The sequence below is a fragment of the Capricornis sumatraensis genome, chromosome 23 (assembly GCF_032405125.1).
Source record: "Capricornis sumatraensis isolate serow.1 chromosome 23, serow.2, whole genome shotgun sequence".
In the NCBI taxonomy this organism is placed as follows: domain Eukaryota; kingdom Metazoa; phylum Chordata; class Mammalia; order Artiodactyla; family Bovidae; genus Capricornis; species Capricornis sumatraensis.
The window spans coordinates 11,941,046-11,960,469 of NC_091091.1; the positions used below are offsets into that span (position 1 = coordinate 11,941,046).

A 19,424-nucleotide genomic window follows, 5' to 3' on the forward strand; every position below is an offset into this window, starting at 1 on the left:
TTTCCTCCATGGAATAATACTTACGTGACTATTAGTACACTGTGTGCACTCACTAAGAACAGGAGGCCTTTAAATTCTCTGCATTCTTATCTCAGACAGTGAGGAGACCTCTGTGATGACATTCTACTCCATAGTTTTCCCCAAGCATAAGGCAAGAACAGGTGAAAGATGACACATGTTGATGAATCACTATGTATAAGAGCAAGAATTCTCTTCTGGCAGGTTGGCACAGCAGCCCTGTAAGGCAGATATGCATTTGAAGTTCTCTGTAGGGTCACTGAAGGCTGAAATTCAGATTCTATATTTTTCGTATATTCTATGTTTTAATGGAGGTTAAAAAAAAAAAAAACTCAGGCTTCCCTGGTGGCTCAGATGGTAAAGAATCAGACTGCAATACAGGAGACAAGAGCTCAATCCCTAGGTCAGGAAGATCCCCTGGAGAAGGGAATGGCTACCCACTCTAGTATTCTTGCCTGGAGAATCCCATGGGTAGAGAAGCCTGGCAGGCTACAGTCCATGGGGTCACAAAGAGTTGGACACAACAGGGCAACTAACACTTTTTTTTCATTTCAGAAAAACACAGAGGTAACTTATACAGCAATAGAAGGTGTGAGGCAAGGAAGCCAAGGGAATATAAACCCTAGCAAGAATTTTTTAAAAATATTGTGGGACAGGGCGGGGTTTATTTCTATAGGCCCATGGAATTAAAAAGGTTGTCATGCTATCTTGATTTCTGAGAGCTGGAATTGACCAGTGGCAGAGGGTTAAGGCATCTGGGTGGGTCATTCAGATGACACCTAGAGAATACATAAGTAATACCATTTCAACTTTGTGGATACTAAACAGAGCAGATTTATTAGAGCTAGACAAAAGAAAACTACTGGAGCAGGAATGCCATCTTTTCCTTGTAAACAAGGTCTGACTAAGTTAGAGCAATACATATGCTGAAATGTTTTATCAACTAATCGTACTGATTATCTTCTTACACAACAACAACAACAAAGTAAGATAAACTGATGGGTAGATCCAGAAGTTGATAGCTGAATATGTGACAAAGCAAACACAGTAAAATGTTAACTGTAGAATCTAGGTGGTGAGTACATTAGCATTTGTTGGAAAATTCTCTGAACTCTATGTTTAATGATGTTCATAATAAAATGTTAGGATAAAAAAGTTTAAAAAAAAAGAAGTATTTAAAATAAATCAAAACAAGGAAAATGAACATACACACACACACACACACACACACACACACACACACACACACACACACACACACACACACACGGGATAAAGGCCAAAACCACATAGAGAAGTATTCCAAGTGATTTTTTTTTTTAACACATTGTAATTTAACTTTTTGAAAGGATATATCTTGTGGACAGAAGAATGACAAATAAGCAGTCATTTTGAATTGCTTTGTTATTCTGAGACTTCTTAGTGTATTGTGGAATAGAACATATGTACACTGGTATCACTTAGAAACGAGACAGTCAATTCAGGAGAAAAGAAACAGAGATGTAGGCTCAATTAGGTTAAGTAAAATTTTGGTAAATTTGAATTTGTAAGATGAAATCACAATATATTTTATCTTTAAAATATATACGGGGCTTTCCGGGTAGTTCAAATGGTAAAGAATCTGTGGGAAACCTGGGTTTGATCCCTGGGTTGGGAAGATCACGCGGAGAAGGGAATGACAACCCACTCCAATATCTTGCCTGGAGAATTCCATGGACAGAGGAGCCTGGCGGGCTATAGTCCATGGGGTCACAAAGAGTCGGACATGACTGACTGACTAACTTTCAAATTCTTAACAAAGGAAACTGAGCTAGGCTTCTAACAGACCCCCATGTAGTTTTCTGAGACTTCCCAAAGCAACTTTCAGGAGCAGCGCCCATGATTGTACCTCCGTCTTTAAAATATGCACACAGTACCAATATCATTTTCCTGGTTTTGATACTGTACTACAGTTACACAAGATGCTGCTATTGGTGGTGGTGGGAGGGGGGGTGGTCAGGGGCTGGTGGCTCAAGATTCTCCCTACAACTCCCTGTGAGTCTATTTCAAGAGAAGCCTGAACTGTAAAGAAGGAAATGGTGCAAGCTCAGTTTGTACTTGACTGTGTTGCAACAAGCCAAACTGAGGGTCACGGTGGGCTGAATGGGCCCCTGAAAACCCATGAGAAGTATGTGAAAATCATCAGAACATTCACAACAAAAGACTTCTGATGTCTCTGAGTTCTTCACCATGGATGTGAGGGGAAGTATTCAGAAATAACCTCAAAAGCCAGGAACATACTCTTTTTGCTGGTTTATCACATTATATAAGTTCTACACATACAACACTATATTTCAACTTCGGTACACACTACAGCGCACTAACCACCAAATGTTTAGTTTCCACCTGTCGCCACAGAGTTGCCCCCCTTAACCATGTTGCCCTCTCCCATCCGTTTCCCTCTAGTAGAGATCAAAACATAGGGAATCCCATTCTTCTTCCATGCCATCCTGCGAATCAGGAGGAAACTGAGGACTTCGTTGCCCACTGTGCAGGTGCGGAAACCAGGCAGAGAGGCACGAAGGAGCTGAACCTGGGCCTCACAGAAGGGAAGGAGGCTCAGGGACTGAGGCCCACATCACTCCGCCGGAGAATTTCCATCATACAATAGAAAACAGGGCCTTGTTCTAGCCCAGGTGTACATCAAAATCACCTGGGCATTTCCTTTTAATTCTGAGATGGGGAGGGGGGCATTCCCAGGGATGTATTCAATTGGTCCCAGGTGGGGCCAAATTAGCATTATTCTGAAGCCTCCCTAGATGATTCTGGTGTGCTATGATGATTGAAATTCAATAATCTATTCCCAATCACTTTTGCATCAGTTGAGGAAACTGAGGCTCATAGAGATGAAGTACTTTATCACAGCTGGCCAGTCACTCAGGGAGCCAGCTGATGTGAAACTGGGAATGGACTTACAGCATAGTGCTGAAATGTCATTTCTGTGAGTCTCATTTTCTCCACTTCTTGTTTTCTGTTACTAGCTGTAAGTGCTCTCCTGGACACACACACACACACACAGACATTTTGGGGGCTGTTTTCTTCTCTACTGCTCTGTCTTGTGTTGCTCGAAGGTCTATTTATTCCACAGAGACACTGGGCAAGATTCCGAATATCTATTCAGTCCAAGCCACAGTCCCATAGACCCAGGACTGCTGCCAAATTCATGGCAACGGCGCGATAAATGTTTTGTGTGCTTCTCTGCATTCTACCTAGTGCATTGGAAAATTACAAACCCAACTGTTTTTCTTCACAAGAATTCCAAAGACACCTCACTCCCCTGCAAAGAGAGGTTGGCTCTCTAATTAATTTATCTTGGCATCTGCTTATCACCTGAATATTTATTAGAATACAATTTATTCAGAAATGTTTATGTGTGTAGCACTTTCTAACTAGTTCAGGATGACATGGCAGATGAGCTGGGTAGGAGGGATTGAGCAGGAATGGTTTAGATTTGGCAGTGTGTTTAAGTGTTTCTAAGAGGAACACGTTCTTAGAGCTCCTCCTTTTCTTATTTAAAAGAAAGAATATAGGTGTTTTGTTTTTTTTTAAGAAAGCACTATTTAAATTTGATGACAGAAAATACCACTACTACTACTACTACTATTATTACCATCATCATCAATAGTCACCTTTTATTTGCAAGCTTTTATGCGCCAAGTAGTTGCTAAGTACTGGACTAACCAAAAATTCATTTGGGTTTTTCCATTATATCAGCACTTACTCTACTCAACCTCTTACCACAAGCACCATGACTATATAAGATTACACAGGCCAGGTTGAGGCAGGCCAAAAGTGGATGCCATGGGCACCAAGAGGACAATACTCTTACACAGGTATGATAATCATGTCTAGTGAATACGAGCACTTTCGATGGCTACAATAGAGAGCATTACAAATAAGGAAATATTTTCATTCAGGCCCAACATGTTTTATTTGAAGTCTCAAGATTCTAGCAGATTTTCTTGGTTCCCATGAATGAAGAAGTTTTAGGACTCTTTTTTTAATCACTGATCATTCTCCAGAAAGAAGGGTATGCAAAGGCACAAAATAATTAGTAAGACTGATCTCTCAGAGAATAGAGACAAATTTGAGTTAAGGCTCCGGTTTACTGACTTGCAGACTTTTATACCATATAAAGAACAATGTCTGTTTCCAGATGAGCAAACAAAGGCACAGATTGAGGGCATGACGTTGGCAAGTTCACAGAGCCGATTTTCACAGGACTCCCTGGCTATAGGTTCAGTGGACTCTACATTACTGGCATCTCCTAGTTCCTGGGTTTCTAAAAGGCCCTACAAATTCTGAGAGAGGAATTTGCTGTCGTTCAGTTGCTCAGTCATGTCTGACTCTTTGAGACCCCATCAACTATAGACAGCACCCCAGGCTTCCCTGTCCTTCACCATCTGCAGGAGCTTGCTCCCAGAGCTTGCTAATTCCTGAAGAGAGGAATCGGCACATCAAAACACCTGCTTTCCACCAGCCTTTTCTCAATCCATTTCCAAAACAGAACAAAGGAAGCATTAGCTGTTTAAGTTTCATTTTCTGCAATTCTGCCCACTTCAATTTCACTTTCTACTTTCGGTTTCCAACTTATCGTTGCAAAACCACACCCACAAGTTACATCATTAGCTGCTGTTCATCTCCCTTATATAGCCCTGACCTGGGGCATAAATTTATCTGAAAATCCCTAAGAGGGACAGAACCGATCTCAGAGAAGACCACCCAGCTAGACAAGACACTGTAGAACTGCTGCCTAATTCACAGCAACCATGAGGTAAGCATTTCTCTGCTTCTCTGCCTTTCTGTATAACGTTTCTGGAAAAAATTTTAACCATACTATATCAACAGACTTAGTCTCAGTGATGCCATTTCCTTATTTTTCTATCTGACCAACTGTCTCGGACTGAACGTATACGTGAGTGTGCACTCACACACATGCACATTCGTACATGCCCATAAACTGTTTGATCAGTTCATTTTCCTTTTTTGCTAGCATCTTCCTGAGGAATTTGCTAAAACCAAAAGAAAGGGAGGGAAACAAGAAGGATAGAAGGGAGAAAACAATCCCAGTCTCTGAAACAATTTTCCACCAATCTCATTTCTGTCTGACCTAGAGAGGGAATGGACAATTAATCTGGATACAGATGTTGCTTTCTGGCTCCTCAACAGGAGGAAGAAAGCAGAGTGCACTCAGCTGGGTGAGCCACAGCAGTGGGGTCTCTCAGCTATCTTGAGAGAAATATTGTGGTGGATGAGGGAGAGATGCTCACTGCTTAGAGAACAAGACTTTTCTCTGCTGGCATCTGGTCTCATATCTGCACTGCCAGGTTCCAGTCAGGCTTTGTCAGTCTAGCCTAGTCTAGTCAGATTAGCAGGTTAACTGTCCTCTGGGGAAGCCGGGTGGCCTGCCGATCCTTGACAGCCTCCTGTCCACAGGACTTGGCTAGAGTTCTGTGCCTGGGAACTCCCACATCTTCCTTAGCTAAAGGGCCTAATGTAAACTGTATTATCTAAACTGAATCTTGATTCAAAGAACCTTGGATCTTATCGGATCAAAAAAACATTAATATTGGCCTACAAATTCGCCCTCGGTGTTCTAGTGTACAAAACTTTGAAGGGGCATCAGTTTCAGAAAATGCATAATTACAGACCTATTGTCAACCCTTCTCCCCTCCTTCGGCTCACAGACAAATAAGAGTGGATTATCACCAATAAGAAAATAATAACAACAGTAACAAAAATCATCATGATAATAATAGAAAAGTAGATATGTCCTGGATGCTTATCAAGTGCCAGCCTGACTTCCAAGTATTATGTAAATTATTACATTTACAAAAGAAACTTATGAGGCAAGTACTCCTATTATACTTATTTTTGCCAACAATGAATTTTAAATTAAAAAGCTAAGACTACACAGATAATATGTGATAGAGCTAGACATGAACCAGAGTCTCTATTCAATGATACCTTATTTAATCTTTAAACTGATGTTTCTTAAAAGTTACCAATGGAGGTTCATGAGATCATTTCAGATGGCATAGTAATTAACTTTTATATTTTAAAGGAAGATCCCCTAGAGGAGGGTATGGCAACCCACCCCAGTATTTTTGCCTGGAGAATCCCATGGACAGAGGAGCCTGGTGGTCCATGGGGTTGCAAAGAGTCAGACACAACTGAAGCAACTTAGCATGCACACATGCATATTTACATATATAATTTGCAGAATTTCTACTCAGGCTAGTAACATGAATTTTTATAGTGATAAATACATGTTTGATACATGTATGATAAAATACACATATGATAAAATATACCATTTTAACTATTTTCAGTTCAGTTGAGTTCAGTCGTTCAGTCGTGTCTGACTCTTTGCGACCCCAAGGACTGCAGCATGCCAGGCTTCCCTGTCCATCACCAACTCCTGGAGCTTGTTCAAACTCATGGCCATCAAGTCGGTGATGCCATCCAACCATCTCATCCTCTGTCATCCCCTTCTCCTCCTGCCCTCAATCTTTCTCAGCATCAGGGTCTTTTCCAATGAGTCAGTTCTCCGCATCAGGTGGCCAAAGTATTGGAGTTTCAGCTTCAGCATCAGTCCTTCCAATGAATATTCAGGACTGGTTTGATCTCCTTGCAGTCCAAGGGACTCTAAAGAGTCTTCTCCAACACCACAGTTCAAAAGCATCAATTCTTTGGTGCTCAGCTTTCTTTATAGTCCAACTCTCACATCCATACATGACTACTAGAAAAACCATAGCTTTAACTATTTTAAGTATACAATTTTGTAGTATTTAGTACAACAATGTAGTGCAACCATTACCACTATCTAGTTTAAGAAAATTTCGTCACTCTGAGCAGTCACTCACCTCTCATCCTTCACTCCAAGACCTGGTAACCATTAATCTGCTTTCTGTCTCTATAGATTTGTCTATTGTGGATATTTCATATATGGAAGCATACAACACACAGCCTTTTGTGACTGACTTAGTTAACTTTACATAATGCCTTCGAGGTTCATCCATACTGACGCATGTATTAGAATGCACATCCATTTTAAAGCTGAATAATATTCCTTTGTATGCACTGACTACATTTTGTTTATCCATTCATCCACTGGAGAACACTTGGGATTCTCCCACCTTTTGACTACTGTGAATAATGCTGCTATGAATATAAGTATACAAATATCTATTCAAGTCTTTGTTTTCATTTATTTTGGGTATCTACCAGAAGTGGAATTGATGAATTATATGATAATTCTATATTTAATTTTTTGAGGAATCATCATTTTCCACAGCAGCTGCCCGATTTTACATTCTCCCTAGCAATGCACAAGGGTTCTAATTTCTCCACATCCTTGACAAAATTTGATATTTTCTGTGTTTTTGGTAAATAGCCATCCTAATGGATATGTAGAGGTATTTTATTATGGTTTTGATTCACATTTCATTAATGATTGGTGATGTTGAACATCTTTTCATGTACTTACTGGCCATCTGTATATTTTCTTTAGGGAAATGTCTATTCAAGTCCTTTGCCCATTCTTTTAATCAGTTATTTGTTTTTCTGTTATTGAGTTATAGGAGCTGCTTATTAGTCTAAATATTAATCCCTTATCAGGTACATGATTTGCAAACATTTTCTCCCATTCTGTGGGATATCTTTTCACTCTATTGATACTGCCCTTTGATGCACAAAACTTTTTAGTTTTGCTAAAGCTCAATTTGTTTATTTTTACTTTTGTTACCTTTGTTTTTAGCATATCCAAGAAACTGTTGCTAAATCCAATGTCATGGAGTTTCTCCCTGTTTTGTTTCTAGATTTTTATAGCTTTAGGTGTTACATTTAGATCTTTGGCACATTTTGAATTCATTTTTTGTATATAGTATAAGGGAGGGGTCCAACTTCAATCTTTTGTATATGGATATTCCTCTTTTCTGCATGTATCCCAGACTGAGTGCTGGAGAAGCCAGAAACCTAGAAATGCCAGTAGGCGTGAATAGAAAAGTCCCATGAAAAACCTGCTCTCTCTAGCCCAAGGGCCCAGAAAGGAGACAGTCTAGCAAAACAAAAAATTTATAAACAACCACTACTCCAGCCAAATACCACAGGAAAAGTCAAACAAAAACTAAGGCCCTATTCCAAACTCTGCTAGTAAAGGCTGAGTGGGTAGCCCAGACTTCTATTCTCACCAGGCTATGAGCTAGGCATCTGGACTCCTCCTCTCCCTCGCCAATGGATGATGCCAGAGAAGGCCGAATGGAATGCAAAGATTTTCATCCCCACCTGGGTAGCAACAAGGGTCCCTCTCTTTGCAGTGGGGGAGTGAAGACCATAAAGGCAATGTAGATATCAGTCCCCACCTGGTGGTAATGAGGTGCCTTCCCACTCCCCACTGAGATGGTAACAGAGAGGGCTAGTGGAGTTTAGGATTTTCACCACCATAAAGAGGTAATAAGGCCACTCTCCCCAACTCACCTCACACATACGTGTACTTAAGTGTAAACCTAACATAACATGCATAGGACTTGAATGCCCAAAACTACAAATGCTGATGAAAGAAATCAAAGAATAGCTGCATAAATAGATACAGCATGTTCATGGATTAGAAGATTCAGTATAGTACTGCTACTGCTAAGTCATTTCAGTCGTGTCCGACTCTGTGCGACCCCATAGACGGCAGCCCACCAGGCTCCCCCATCCATGGGATTCTCCAGGCAAGAACACTGGAGTGGGTTGCCATTTCCTTCTCCAATGCATGAAAGTGAAACGTGAAAGTGAAGTCGCTCAGTCGTATCCGACTCTTAGCGACCCCATGGACTGCAGCCTAACAGGCTCCTCCGTCCATGGGATTTTTAGCTACATGAATAGATACAGCATGTTCATGGATTAGAAGATTCAGCATAGTAAAAATGTCTATTTTCCACAGTTGACAAAAACCTTCCTATCAAACTCCAGCAAGACTTTTATAGACTCAGGAAATATTAATCAAAAATTTATATGGAAATGCAAAGGAACTAGAAAAACAATTTTGAAAAAAAGAAGAATAGAGAGGAATCACCCTACCCAATTTTCAGACTGTTTATATACTGTAAGCAAGATGGTTGGTATTGGTGGAAGAATAAACACAGAGATCAGTGGCGTGGAATAAGGAACCCAGAAATAATCCCACACAAGCACAGCCAGCTGATTTTTGACAATGTTGCAAATTCAATTCAATGGAGGATGAGCAGGCTTCAACCAATGATGCTGGAACAACTGGGTATCCACAGGCTGAAAAATGAGCCACTGATCTAATCTCCATACATTACGCAAAAGCAACTCAAAATGGATCACAGATTTCAATGTAAAATGACCGAACTTGTAGAAGAAAACACAGGAGAAAACCTTCAGGACTTAGGGCCTGGTGAAGAGTTCCTAGACATGACACCAAACACATGATCCATTAAGAGAAAAAAAAATCAATTATACCTCATCAAAAGTAGAAACTTTGGGGACTTCCCTGATGGTCCAGCGGTTAAGACTGCACTTCCAATTGAGAGAGTAGCATTGAAACATATACATTACCATATGTAAAACAGATAGTGGGAGTCTGCTGTATGACTAGGGAGCTCAGACCCAGACAACCGAGAGGGGTGGCATGCAGTGAGAGATGCAAGGTTCAGGAGGGAGGGGACACTATATGCCTATGGCTGATTTATGTTGACATACGGCAGAAACCAATACAATATTGTAAAGCAATTTTTTCTTTAATTAAAAATAATTTTTAATTAATTAATTTGGCTGCTAGGTCTTGGTTGTTTCCCGAGAGATCTTTAGTTGTGCAAACCACATGTGGGATCTAGTTCCCTGACCAGTGATTAAGCCCAGGCCCCCTACATTGGGAGCTCAGAGTCTTAGCCACTGGAGCACCAGGGAAGTCTCAAAAATAATTTAAAAAAAAAAAAAAAAAGGATAAAAAAAAAACCTAGATGGCCAGTTGGAATATGCTATATAATGCAAGGAGCTCAAATCTGGTACTCTATAACAACCTAGAGGGGTGGGGTGGGAGGTGGGAGGGAAGCTCAAGAGAGAGGGGACATATGTACACCCATGGCTGATTCATGTTGATGTATGGCAGAAACCAATACAATATTATAAAGCAATTATCATCCAATTAAAAATAAATAATAATTTTTTTTTTAAAGGAAAAAAAAAGATTCTGTGTTTCCAATGAAGGAGATATGGGTTTGATCCCTGGTCAGGAAACCAAGAGCCCACATGCTGTTTCTCAGGACCAGAAAAATTTTTTTTAAAAAGTAAAAACTTTTGCTCTTCAAGTGAAAGTGAAGTCGCTCAGTCGTGTCCGACTCTTAGCGACCCCATGGACTGCAGCCCACCAGGCTCCTCCGTCCATGGGATTTTCCAGGCAAGAGTACTGGAGTGGGGTGCCATTGCCTTCTCTGATTCAACATCACTAGCATTAGGAAATGCAAATTAAGACCACAAAGAGCTACCTCTATGTCTATTAAAAGAGCCAATAACATTTTTTTTTAAGTGGAAATATAAAATTCTGGTAAGAATACAAAGAACTACATCATTCATCCATTACTCTGCATGTGTGTCAGTTACTCAGTTGCTTCCGATTCTTTGTGACCCCATGGACTGTAGCCTACCAGGCTCCACTGTTCATGGAATTCTCCAGGCAAGAATACTGGAGTGGACTGCCATTCCCTTCTCCGGGGGATCCTCCCAACCCAGGGACTGAACCTGGGTCTCCAGCATTGCAAGCGAATTCTTTACCGTTTGAGCCACCAGGGAAGCATACATTCCTAGTAGGAATGAAAAATGAACAGTGTGCATATTGTACCACGGCCAGTTTCCTAATTTTGACGTTGTACTGTAGTTGGATAAAATATAATCTTTGGGAGAACTGCCTTATGTACTATCTTTGCAAATTTCTGTGAATATATATAAATAAATAAATATTTCCCACAAATAAATCCAACTAAAATAAATGGGTCAAATATGATCACATTTTAGATAGTCTTATTTGTTACACAATCTGTAGACTAAGGTCCTGATGTCAATAATATTTCCTAAGGCTCTGCGTTTCTTACTGGTCTCTACCTTAAATACAGCAATAGGAAAACAGAAAACTCTTATATAGCATGGAATATGCATGCTCTGAGTGTTTTACATAGATAGGCTTATTAATTCTCACCAAATCCAGTGTGATAAGTTTATCTTCTGTGCTTTACAAAGGAGGTTCTGAAGCACAGAGAAGTTTCATGGCTAGAAAATGCTGGAGTCAGTGTATGGAGCCAAGCAAGCTGCATTCAGAGGCCACATGGATCTTAGAAATACAGGAACTCGAAGATCAAAGCAGGCATGCCCTTTTCAAGGCTAGGCTCTAAATAGGAAGTGTTTTACCTGGCTTATTTCTATTGGCTGTTTGTCACCTAACAAAGAAAATCTGCTTTTGTTTTTACAGTTATAATGCTGGTGAGGATCAGATCAAGGATAAGCTGCAACAGTTGAGATGTCACTTTACATGGGAGTTGATCATTGAAGAGACAGAAATACCGGATTTAGAAAACAGGGTCTTGGAGGAGATTATGTTCCTGGATATCAAATACAACGTGGGAATATACAACTTACTGGCCTATGTGAAGCACCTGAAAGGCCAGAATGAAGAAGCCCTGAAGAGTTTACAAAAAGCTGAAGACTTAACCCAGCCAGAACAGGCCAACCAATCAGAAGTGAGAAGTCTGGTTACCTGGGGCAACTATGCCTGGTTGTATTACCATATGGGCCAACAGGCAAAAGCCCAGATTTACCTGGACAAGGTGAAGAACACTTGCAGGAACCTTGGGAAGTCTTCCAGCTATAGAATGGAGTGTCCTCAGATGGACTGTGAGGAAGGATGGGCCTTGCTGAAATGCGGAGGAAAGAATTATGAACGGGCCAAAGTCTGCTTTGAAAAGGCTCTGGAAGAGGACCCTGAAAACCCTGAATTCATCACTGGGTATGCGATCGTCATCTATCGCCTGGAGGGCTTTAACAAAGGACCACAGAGTGGTGCGGAATTTTGTCTGAACCTCCTGAAACAGGCTGTCAGGCTAAATCCAAACGATGCGTACATTAAGGCTCTTCTCGGCCTGAAGCTTCAAGATGTAGAGCAAGAAGCTGAAGGAGAAAAGTACATCAAAGAAGCACTGACCAATGAGTCCTCTAAGACTTATGTCTTTCGGTATGCTGCCAAGTTTTACCGAAGGAAAGGCGTTCTGGATGAAGCTCTTCGGCTCTCAAAATTGGCCTTGGCGGAAACCCCCTCCTCTGCTTTCCAGCATCACCAGACAGGGCTTTGCTACAAGTCACAAATAATCCAAATAAAGAAAACTGCAAACTGTCAGCCTAAAGGACAGGATAAAGAAAACATCAACAGAATGGTATCATTAGCCTTACAACATTTCGAACGTGCTGTGCAACTAAAGCCCACATTTGAGTACGCTTACACAAGCCTGGCAGAAATGTACGCAGAAGCGGGTGACCACAGAAAAGCTGATGATACTTTTCAAAAAGCGTTCTGCTTGAAATCACTCGACAAAGATATGCTGCAACACATACATTTCCACTACGGCCGATTTCTGGAACTTTACAAAAAATCTGAAGTTGATGCAATTAGCCATTATTTAAAAGCAATAAAAATAGAAAGCACATCAATAGATAGGGATAAAAGCATCAATTATTTGACAAAATTGGCTTCAAAGAAACTCCGGAAAAATCCATCAGATATAGAAAGCTTGAGTATCCTTGGGTTAATCCACAAAGTAAAAGGAGAAATGAATGAAGCCCTGGAGTATTATGAGCGGGCCCTGAGGCTGGCTCTTGACTTGGAGAACTCTGCTGTGACCCCCAGGCACTGAAATATGGGCTGCTGTCCCAATATACTAACCATCTTTTCTGCTTGTGACTTTCAGAAACACATTATGTAACTCACCACAGTGATGTAATCTTTGACCAGTTACTCAAACCTGATAAAACATTAGCTGTATTCAGAAAATAGTCAAACAGCCTTCAGGAGTGGTTGTGAGACGGCAACTATGGAACCAGAAACCAGCCCTATTCCCAATCCCCTGCCTACAGAAGAAGAGAAAACAGAATCTAATCAGGAGGTTGCTAACCCAGAACACTATTAAATAAACAACCTTTAGAGAATGGGCACTCTGGTTTTTTAAAAATGATAAAAGCAAAACCTTTGATTGATCTCTAAGTTCGACACTGTTGAGAACTTTTGGGCTCTGTACAACCAAAACCAGTTATCTAGTAATTTAATGTCTGGCTGTGACTACTCACTTTTTAAGGATGGTATTGAGCCTATGTGGGAAGATGAGAAAAACAAACGAGAAGGACAATGGCTAATTACACTGAACAAACAGCAGAGATGAAGTGACCTCACTGTTTTTTGGCTAGAGATACTGCTGTGCCTTACTGGAGAATCTTTTGATGACTACAATGATGATGTATGTGGCGCTGTTGTTAATGTTAGAGCTAAAGGTGACAAGACATGGACACGAGTTTGAGTAAACTCTGCAAGTTGGTGATGGACAGGGAGGCCTGGTGTGCTGCAGTCCATGGTGTTGCAAACAGTCGGACATGACTAAGCGACTTAACTGAACTGAAAGGTGATGAAATAGCAATATGGACTACTGAATGTGAAAACAGCGAAACTGTTACACATATAGGGAGGGTATACAAGGAAAAGTTAGGACTTCCTCCAAAGATAGTGACTGGTTATCAGTCCCATGCAGACACAGCTACTAAGAGCAGCTCCACCACTAAAAACAGGTTTGTTGTTTCCCATAGGCAACTGCCTCAAGCAAACAAGATTTGGGAGCTGAAGGAAAGCCTCTTCAAAAGCAGGATGGACTGCATTTAAATTTGAGTTCCTTCTAAATGTTGCTAAGATATAAGGAAGTTTCATTAGCCTTTGTCTTATACTTCTGTATTCATATTTTCATTGTTTTTTTTAGCTAGAGTGTCAATTATCCCAATCAAAGTATTACAGTACACATCATATCATCCCCAGAATCCATTAATGTGTTCCTGGCCCACTCTATAAAATAAAATTAACCATTACAAAAACATTTGACCCATCTACAGTATTAAAAAAAAGAACTTGCATTTCTATACCTTACAGGAGAATGATTTTGTTTACATTCCATTGTATGAAGGAGCGTATTTTACTGGTTTGAAAGAGTATGATGCATAGCTTTCTGGCAATTTTGTTTCTTTTTACAGCATTCTCTGTGCTGTACTCTTGCTGATGGCTGCTAGATTTTATTCGTTTCCCTATTTGATAACATTAGTGGCTCTGATTTCAGTTTTTCACGTGTTTTGCTTTAGTTTTTCTTTCTCATGTAACATTGGTGAAGAATCTAGGAATATGACATAAAGATAGAATAAACATTAATTTTGTGCCTTTTTTGGTAATATTTTTTTGTAACTACAATGCTTTGCTACAAATTTATGCTTTTCATTCAAATCACTGATCTATGTTTGTGTGATTTCCTAAACTTAGTAGTGTATTATAAAAAATGTAGTATCATAATTACATTCCTAATTAGAATTAGTATGTCTGTTTTTGTATCTTTATGCTGTACTTTAACACTTTGTATTACTTAGGTTATTTTGCTTTGGTTAAAAAATTGGCTCAAGTAGAAAAGCGATCCCACTCATTAAAACTAAATAAAATGTGTACCGTGAATTGTCTTTTTTTTTAAAAAGAAAATAGTCAAACAGAACATACATGCCTCTATATGTGAGAGAGACAGAAGAGAAAGAACCATTTCTCTGTGAATGTTATACAGTAGGGAAAAAAGGAGAAAAAAATAGTAGTTTGTTGAGTAGATTTAAAGCAAAAAAAAAAACCACCAAACACTGGACTTACATAAAATAAAATGTTCAATTCATTCATTTTATCAATAAATAGCTTTCAGTGCTAGATATCAAAAGTACTAGGGTGAAGGAGCGAAGGGAAGGTTCTTTCACCTCTACCCATCTTAGGTTCATTGGCTAGAGCCTTAAATTAAACTGACAAAAGACAGATTAACAAGAGAAAAACAAGTGTATTAACACATGCATCAGGCATACACCTGAGTACCCAGTGATGAGTAACTCAAAGCGGTGACCAGAAGGTGGGCTTATATAGCATCCTAACAACCAAATGATACATTTTTAGAGAAATGATAAGGCAAAGGCAAAGAACTTCAAATTTCTAAGGAGCAAATTGTATGAAGGCAAATATCTGGGGGAAACTAATAGAAGGTAAGAGTTTGCTTACAAGGTGTGTTACATATATCTTTCTGTCAGTGTCTCTGGGCTGTTTAGGGACTAGGGCTGTCTCAGGTGATTAACTTCTGTCCTTCCTGGTAGAGAGAGGAGAGACATTATTTTTCAGGCAGATGGGGGAGAATAGAGAGCTCTTCTTCTATCTGCTTCTTTTCAACTGCCTTCAGCTCAAAATAATCCTTATGGCAAGGTGGCATATTTGGGGATGGCATATTCTGCTACCCCTCAGTGAACAAAGCAGACATTTCCCCCCAAACCTCAAGCAGCTAGTGAGAGAGACAGACAGGAAAACAAGTACATAGTCAATTAAAGGTCAATTTTCTCCATGAAGATGTTTGAAATTTAATTCGTTGTTCCAAACAATTTCTGTTGCTTTGTGCCATTTTGTTTGAAGCACTATTGATTCAGTCACTTGCTAGCACAGATTTAGTTAGATGGATAAATAGGAAAAGGATGTTAAAGAGTCTGAGAGACCATCTGTAGCAATCCCCTTTGATTATAACATTTTATTAAAACATTTTAGAACATGTTATTAAATGCCCAACAAATAACATTTTTAAAAGGAAAATTAAGGAAACAATGTCATTGTTTTTTCATTCTTGTACGTGTTTGGGGGGAAGATGTATGCGTTTCCTATTGTGGCTAATAAATTACCATGAACTGGGTGGCTTAAAATCACACTCATTTATTATCTTACAGTTTTAGAGGTTAGAAGCCTGAAATGGGTTTCACTGGCCTGAAATGAAGGTGTTGGCACATCCAAATCCCTTCTGGAGGCCCTAGGAGACAATTCTTTTGGTACCTTTTCCACATTCTAGAGGCTGCCTGTATTTCCTGGTGGGAACCCTAAATCCACAGAAAAGACAAGTCCCCAAGGAATTCACAGAAATACCGAACAAGGCTTTGGATTTCTATAGGAAATTATTACTGAAATTCTATAAGAACTGAAGTGAGTAAGGTCTGTATCAGGAGCAGGCATGAGCGTTACACAGAAGCCATCTTCACAATTTCCGTATCACTAAAACAAGAGGTTTATTAACAGAAACACGACTCAAAGTGCTTGTGTTTGAGGAAGGAGGCTCCAAAGGAACTGAAATAAGTCCACCCGCTGCCAACTCCCCTAGGTCAGAAATATGAAAATCAAACAGTTATCGGATAAGTGTCAATTTTTGATTAGGTAACTCTTCCCCAATATTGTTACATATCATCTGTACCCAGAAAGCAGAGCTCTTTAAGGCAAAATAAATCTCTGGATTATGCAGTGTGTTTGTGTGATATGTGTTTGACAAGCTTCAAAGATCACATTTACTTATTGTGTTTAACAACCTAACAATCATCTCGCTCTCCCATCTTTCCCAACTCTGGAAGACATCTCTGCCCCTTGGGGAGTTCAGTAAAACTAAAATGTGGGACAGCCTGGACGTCTGCAGAGAAAAGCAAGCAGTGAATCCAGGAAAAGAGATGCTCTCTGGTATCGAAAATACTATTGCCGAATTTACAAATGAGTATCTCCAGGCATTACCAAGAAGTCTTGAAATTAACAGCTGAATTTTAGGAGCTTGTTACTCCCATGTAAATGACTGACAGAACCTCAGTCATTCACTGTCCTTATTTAGAATTCCCTGAGTGCCCAGGGAATGTCTCTCATGTACCCTAAATCAGGCCAAACCTTAGCTCAGGCCATTCACTACTATTGTAAGTGCCCCAGTCTAGGTCCTTGATAACCACTGTCTACACACCACCACAGGATCCACCCACCTGGGGACCATCCTGAAACCAATGTCTCCATTCTCCTGAGGCTGCCAGAACGGGGACTGCATAGGGGCTAAGAGCCTCCACCCTGCAGCATGCCCCAGCCTGAACTTCCCACCCTCAGTCGGTGTCCAGAGCTCTGGATCTTGCCCCCAGTCAGACCCAGCCACCTCTACTTTGGAGCCGGTGCTTAAGAGAGTAAGCCTTCTCTGTCATTGCCCTGGATATCAACTCTTTCACCTAGGCCACTTCCTGAACTCCAGTACCACTCTTGACTTTCTGTGATCTAATTTCAACTTTTCCTCTCCTACCTAAAGTCCATCTTTTATCTCTTGCAGCCTGGGCTGTGAAGACTAATTCAAATAAATTAGGTATATACATGAGGGTGTTACATGATTCTCAATTGTGGGGAAGAGAAAGGAGGAAGATTTTGCCCCAAAGGCAAAAAAAAAAAAGTTGGGTTTGGCAATCTCTGGAGTTAATTTCGTTTTTCATAACTGCAGCGTGCTACTGACATCTAGTGGATAGGTGCAAGATTGCTGCTTAAACATCCTAAAATGCACTGCACAGCTTCCCACAACCCAAATGTCAATAGCATCAAGGTTGAGAAACTCCGGCTTAGATCTGTACCTCGGAAGAGTTACTAAGTTTTCAGTTTCCCAAGCAGACTTTCTATTAGTTGCCATTTTTCATGTTCTATTTCTCTTTTTCTCCAGTTGCTGTGTTTTACAGGTTGATAAGAATTCAGAAGACAATACACTGCTAATTTTCCCATGAATTTACCCAATCTGACAAGTTATGAAAAAAATATTGATATTCAAATTCCATCTAATAAATTCAGCATGTTCAACACCTACTCAACAGCTGGGTCTTTTCTTCTTCTCAATCCTGATCATGCATATTCCTTTAAACTTTTTACAGATCGTTTTAGTCTTTCTGAATCTGAAATCCTAAACAATATAAGCTGATAATCAGGATTTTTTTCCTCTTTTGATATTTATCATTTACTGTTTAGTTGCTGTTCATTCAAACCTTGATAACCAAAGACTATCTCTCGGCCCAGCTACAGCGAAAAGAAAGGAAAGAAGTAGGAACAAGGAAGAAAAAAACACCATCAACACACTGGAAATTTTTTCAAACAGAGCTCTATTAAATATTGTAAATCTTCAGGAAGGAGGAAATTCTGGGCATATCTTTGTACCTCCAAATAAGCCATTCAGTACTTTTTCTAAAATGTGGTTTCCCACTTAAAGGTTACCATAGCCTACAGACCCACCACAGCCACATTACCTCCCCAACCTCATTTCTTAGGACTTCTTCCCTGCCCTCTCCACTCCAACCACACCATCTGCGCATGCCAAGTATGCTTCCATCCCTAGGCCTTTGCAGTTACTGTTCCCCCAGTCTGGAAGGCTCTTCCCTGACCCCATATCCACAGTGCTCACTTCTTCCCCCACCTCAAACCTTTCCTCCCCAATATATTTATAACAGCAAAACACCAACCCTCTCTCTGCTTTTTCTCCATAGCACAATCTGACATAAAATATTCTATCTGTTATTTACCTTCACCTCTCACACTAGAAATTAACTCCAAACAAACAAGTGTAACAAAATCACAAATGCACAACTAACTGCAGTTCTGGACTTACACTGTGAGTTAGCCACGCTTAACTTAATTCTGAAGGAGCAAGAACTGGCTTTAGGTATAAGGCCCCTTTTCTTGCAAAGCCAAAGTCAGCATTACTTAAACTAATAGACACATAGCAAACACTGTACATTGTTGTCCATTCATTTGAAAACCAAAGTGCCTAGCACGGCATTTTGCCAAGGCATAAAAGTGATAAACTTGTGCCTTTTAAACTCTGTGACGAACACTTTTCTCAAAGTTTGAGAATTATCTCCACTCTGTGCATAATCAGGCACAAAATGCATCAGACAGTGTGAGGGGGGAGAAGGGGGGAGGGCTTGTCCCTTGTCTGATTTAATTCCAGGCTATACTGACAGGGCCTTGAACAATGTCTAGCTCTTAGCAGTCGTTTAATAAAACCTAGTAAGGGGCCTTCCCTGGTAGTCCAATGGCTAAGACTCTGCACTCCTAATGCAGAGGACCCGGGTTCGATCCTTGGTAAGGGAACTCAATCCCACATGCTGAAACTGAGAGTTTGCATCCTGCAACTGAAGATCCTAAATGCTGCAACTAAGAACCAGTGCAGTCAAAAAAAAAAAAAAACGTGTTGAAAGAAGGAATGACTGAATTTGAAGGGAGCAAAGTGTATGGGCAT

At 40.2% G+C, this 19,424-nt stretch overlaps 1 protein-coding gene and 1 pseudogene across 1 annotated transcript; both read left to right on the top strand.

The window, feature by feature from the left end:
- Positions 1–4,753: 4,753 nt before the first annotated feature.
- LOC138070204 (interferon-induced protein with tetratricopeptide repeats 1-like) lies at positions 4,754–12,977 on the top strand. Its single transcript, XM_068961355.1, has 2 exons — positions 4,754–4,831; positions 11,531–12,977. The coding sequence occupies exons 1-2, from the start codon at positions 4,827–4,829 to the stop codon at positions 12,963–12,965; spliced, it is 1,440 nt and encodes a 479-aa protein (XP_068817456.1). The 5' UTR covers positions 4,754–4,826; the 3' UTR covers positions 12,966–12,977.
- Positions 12,978–13,142: 165 nt separating this feature from the next.
- Positions 13,143–13,978, top strand: LOC138070205 (eukaryotic translation initiation factor 4E-like; annotated as a pseudogene).
- Positions 13,979–19,424: the final 5,446 nt, after the last annotated feature.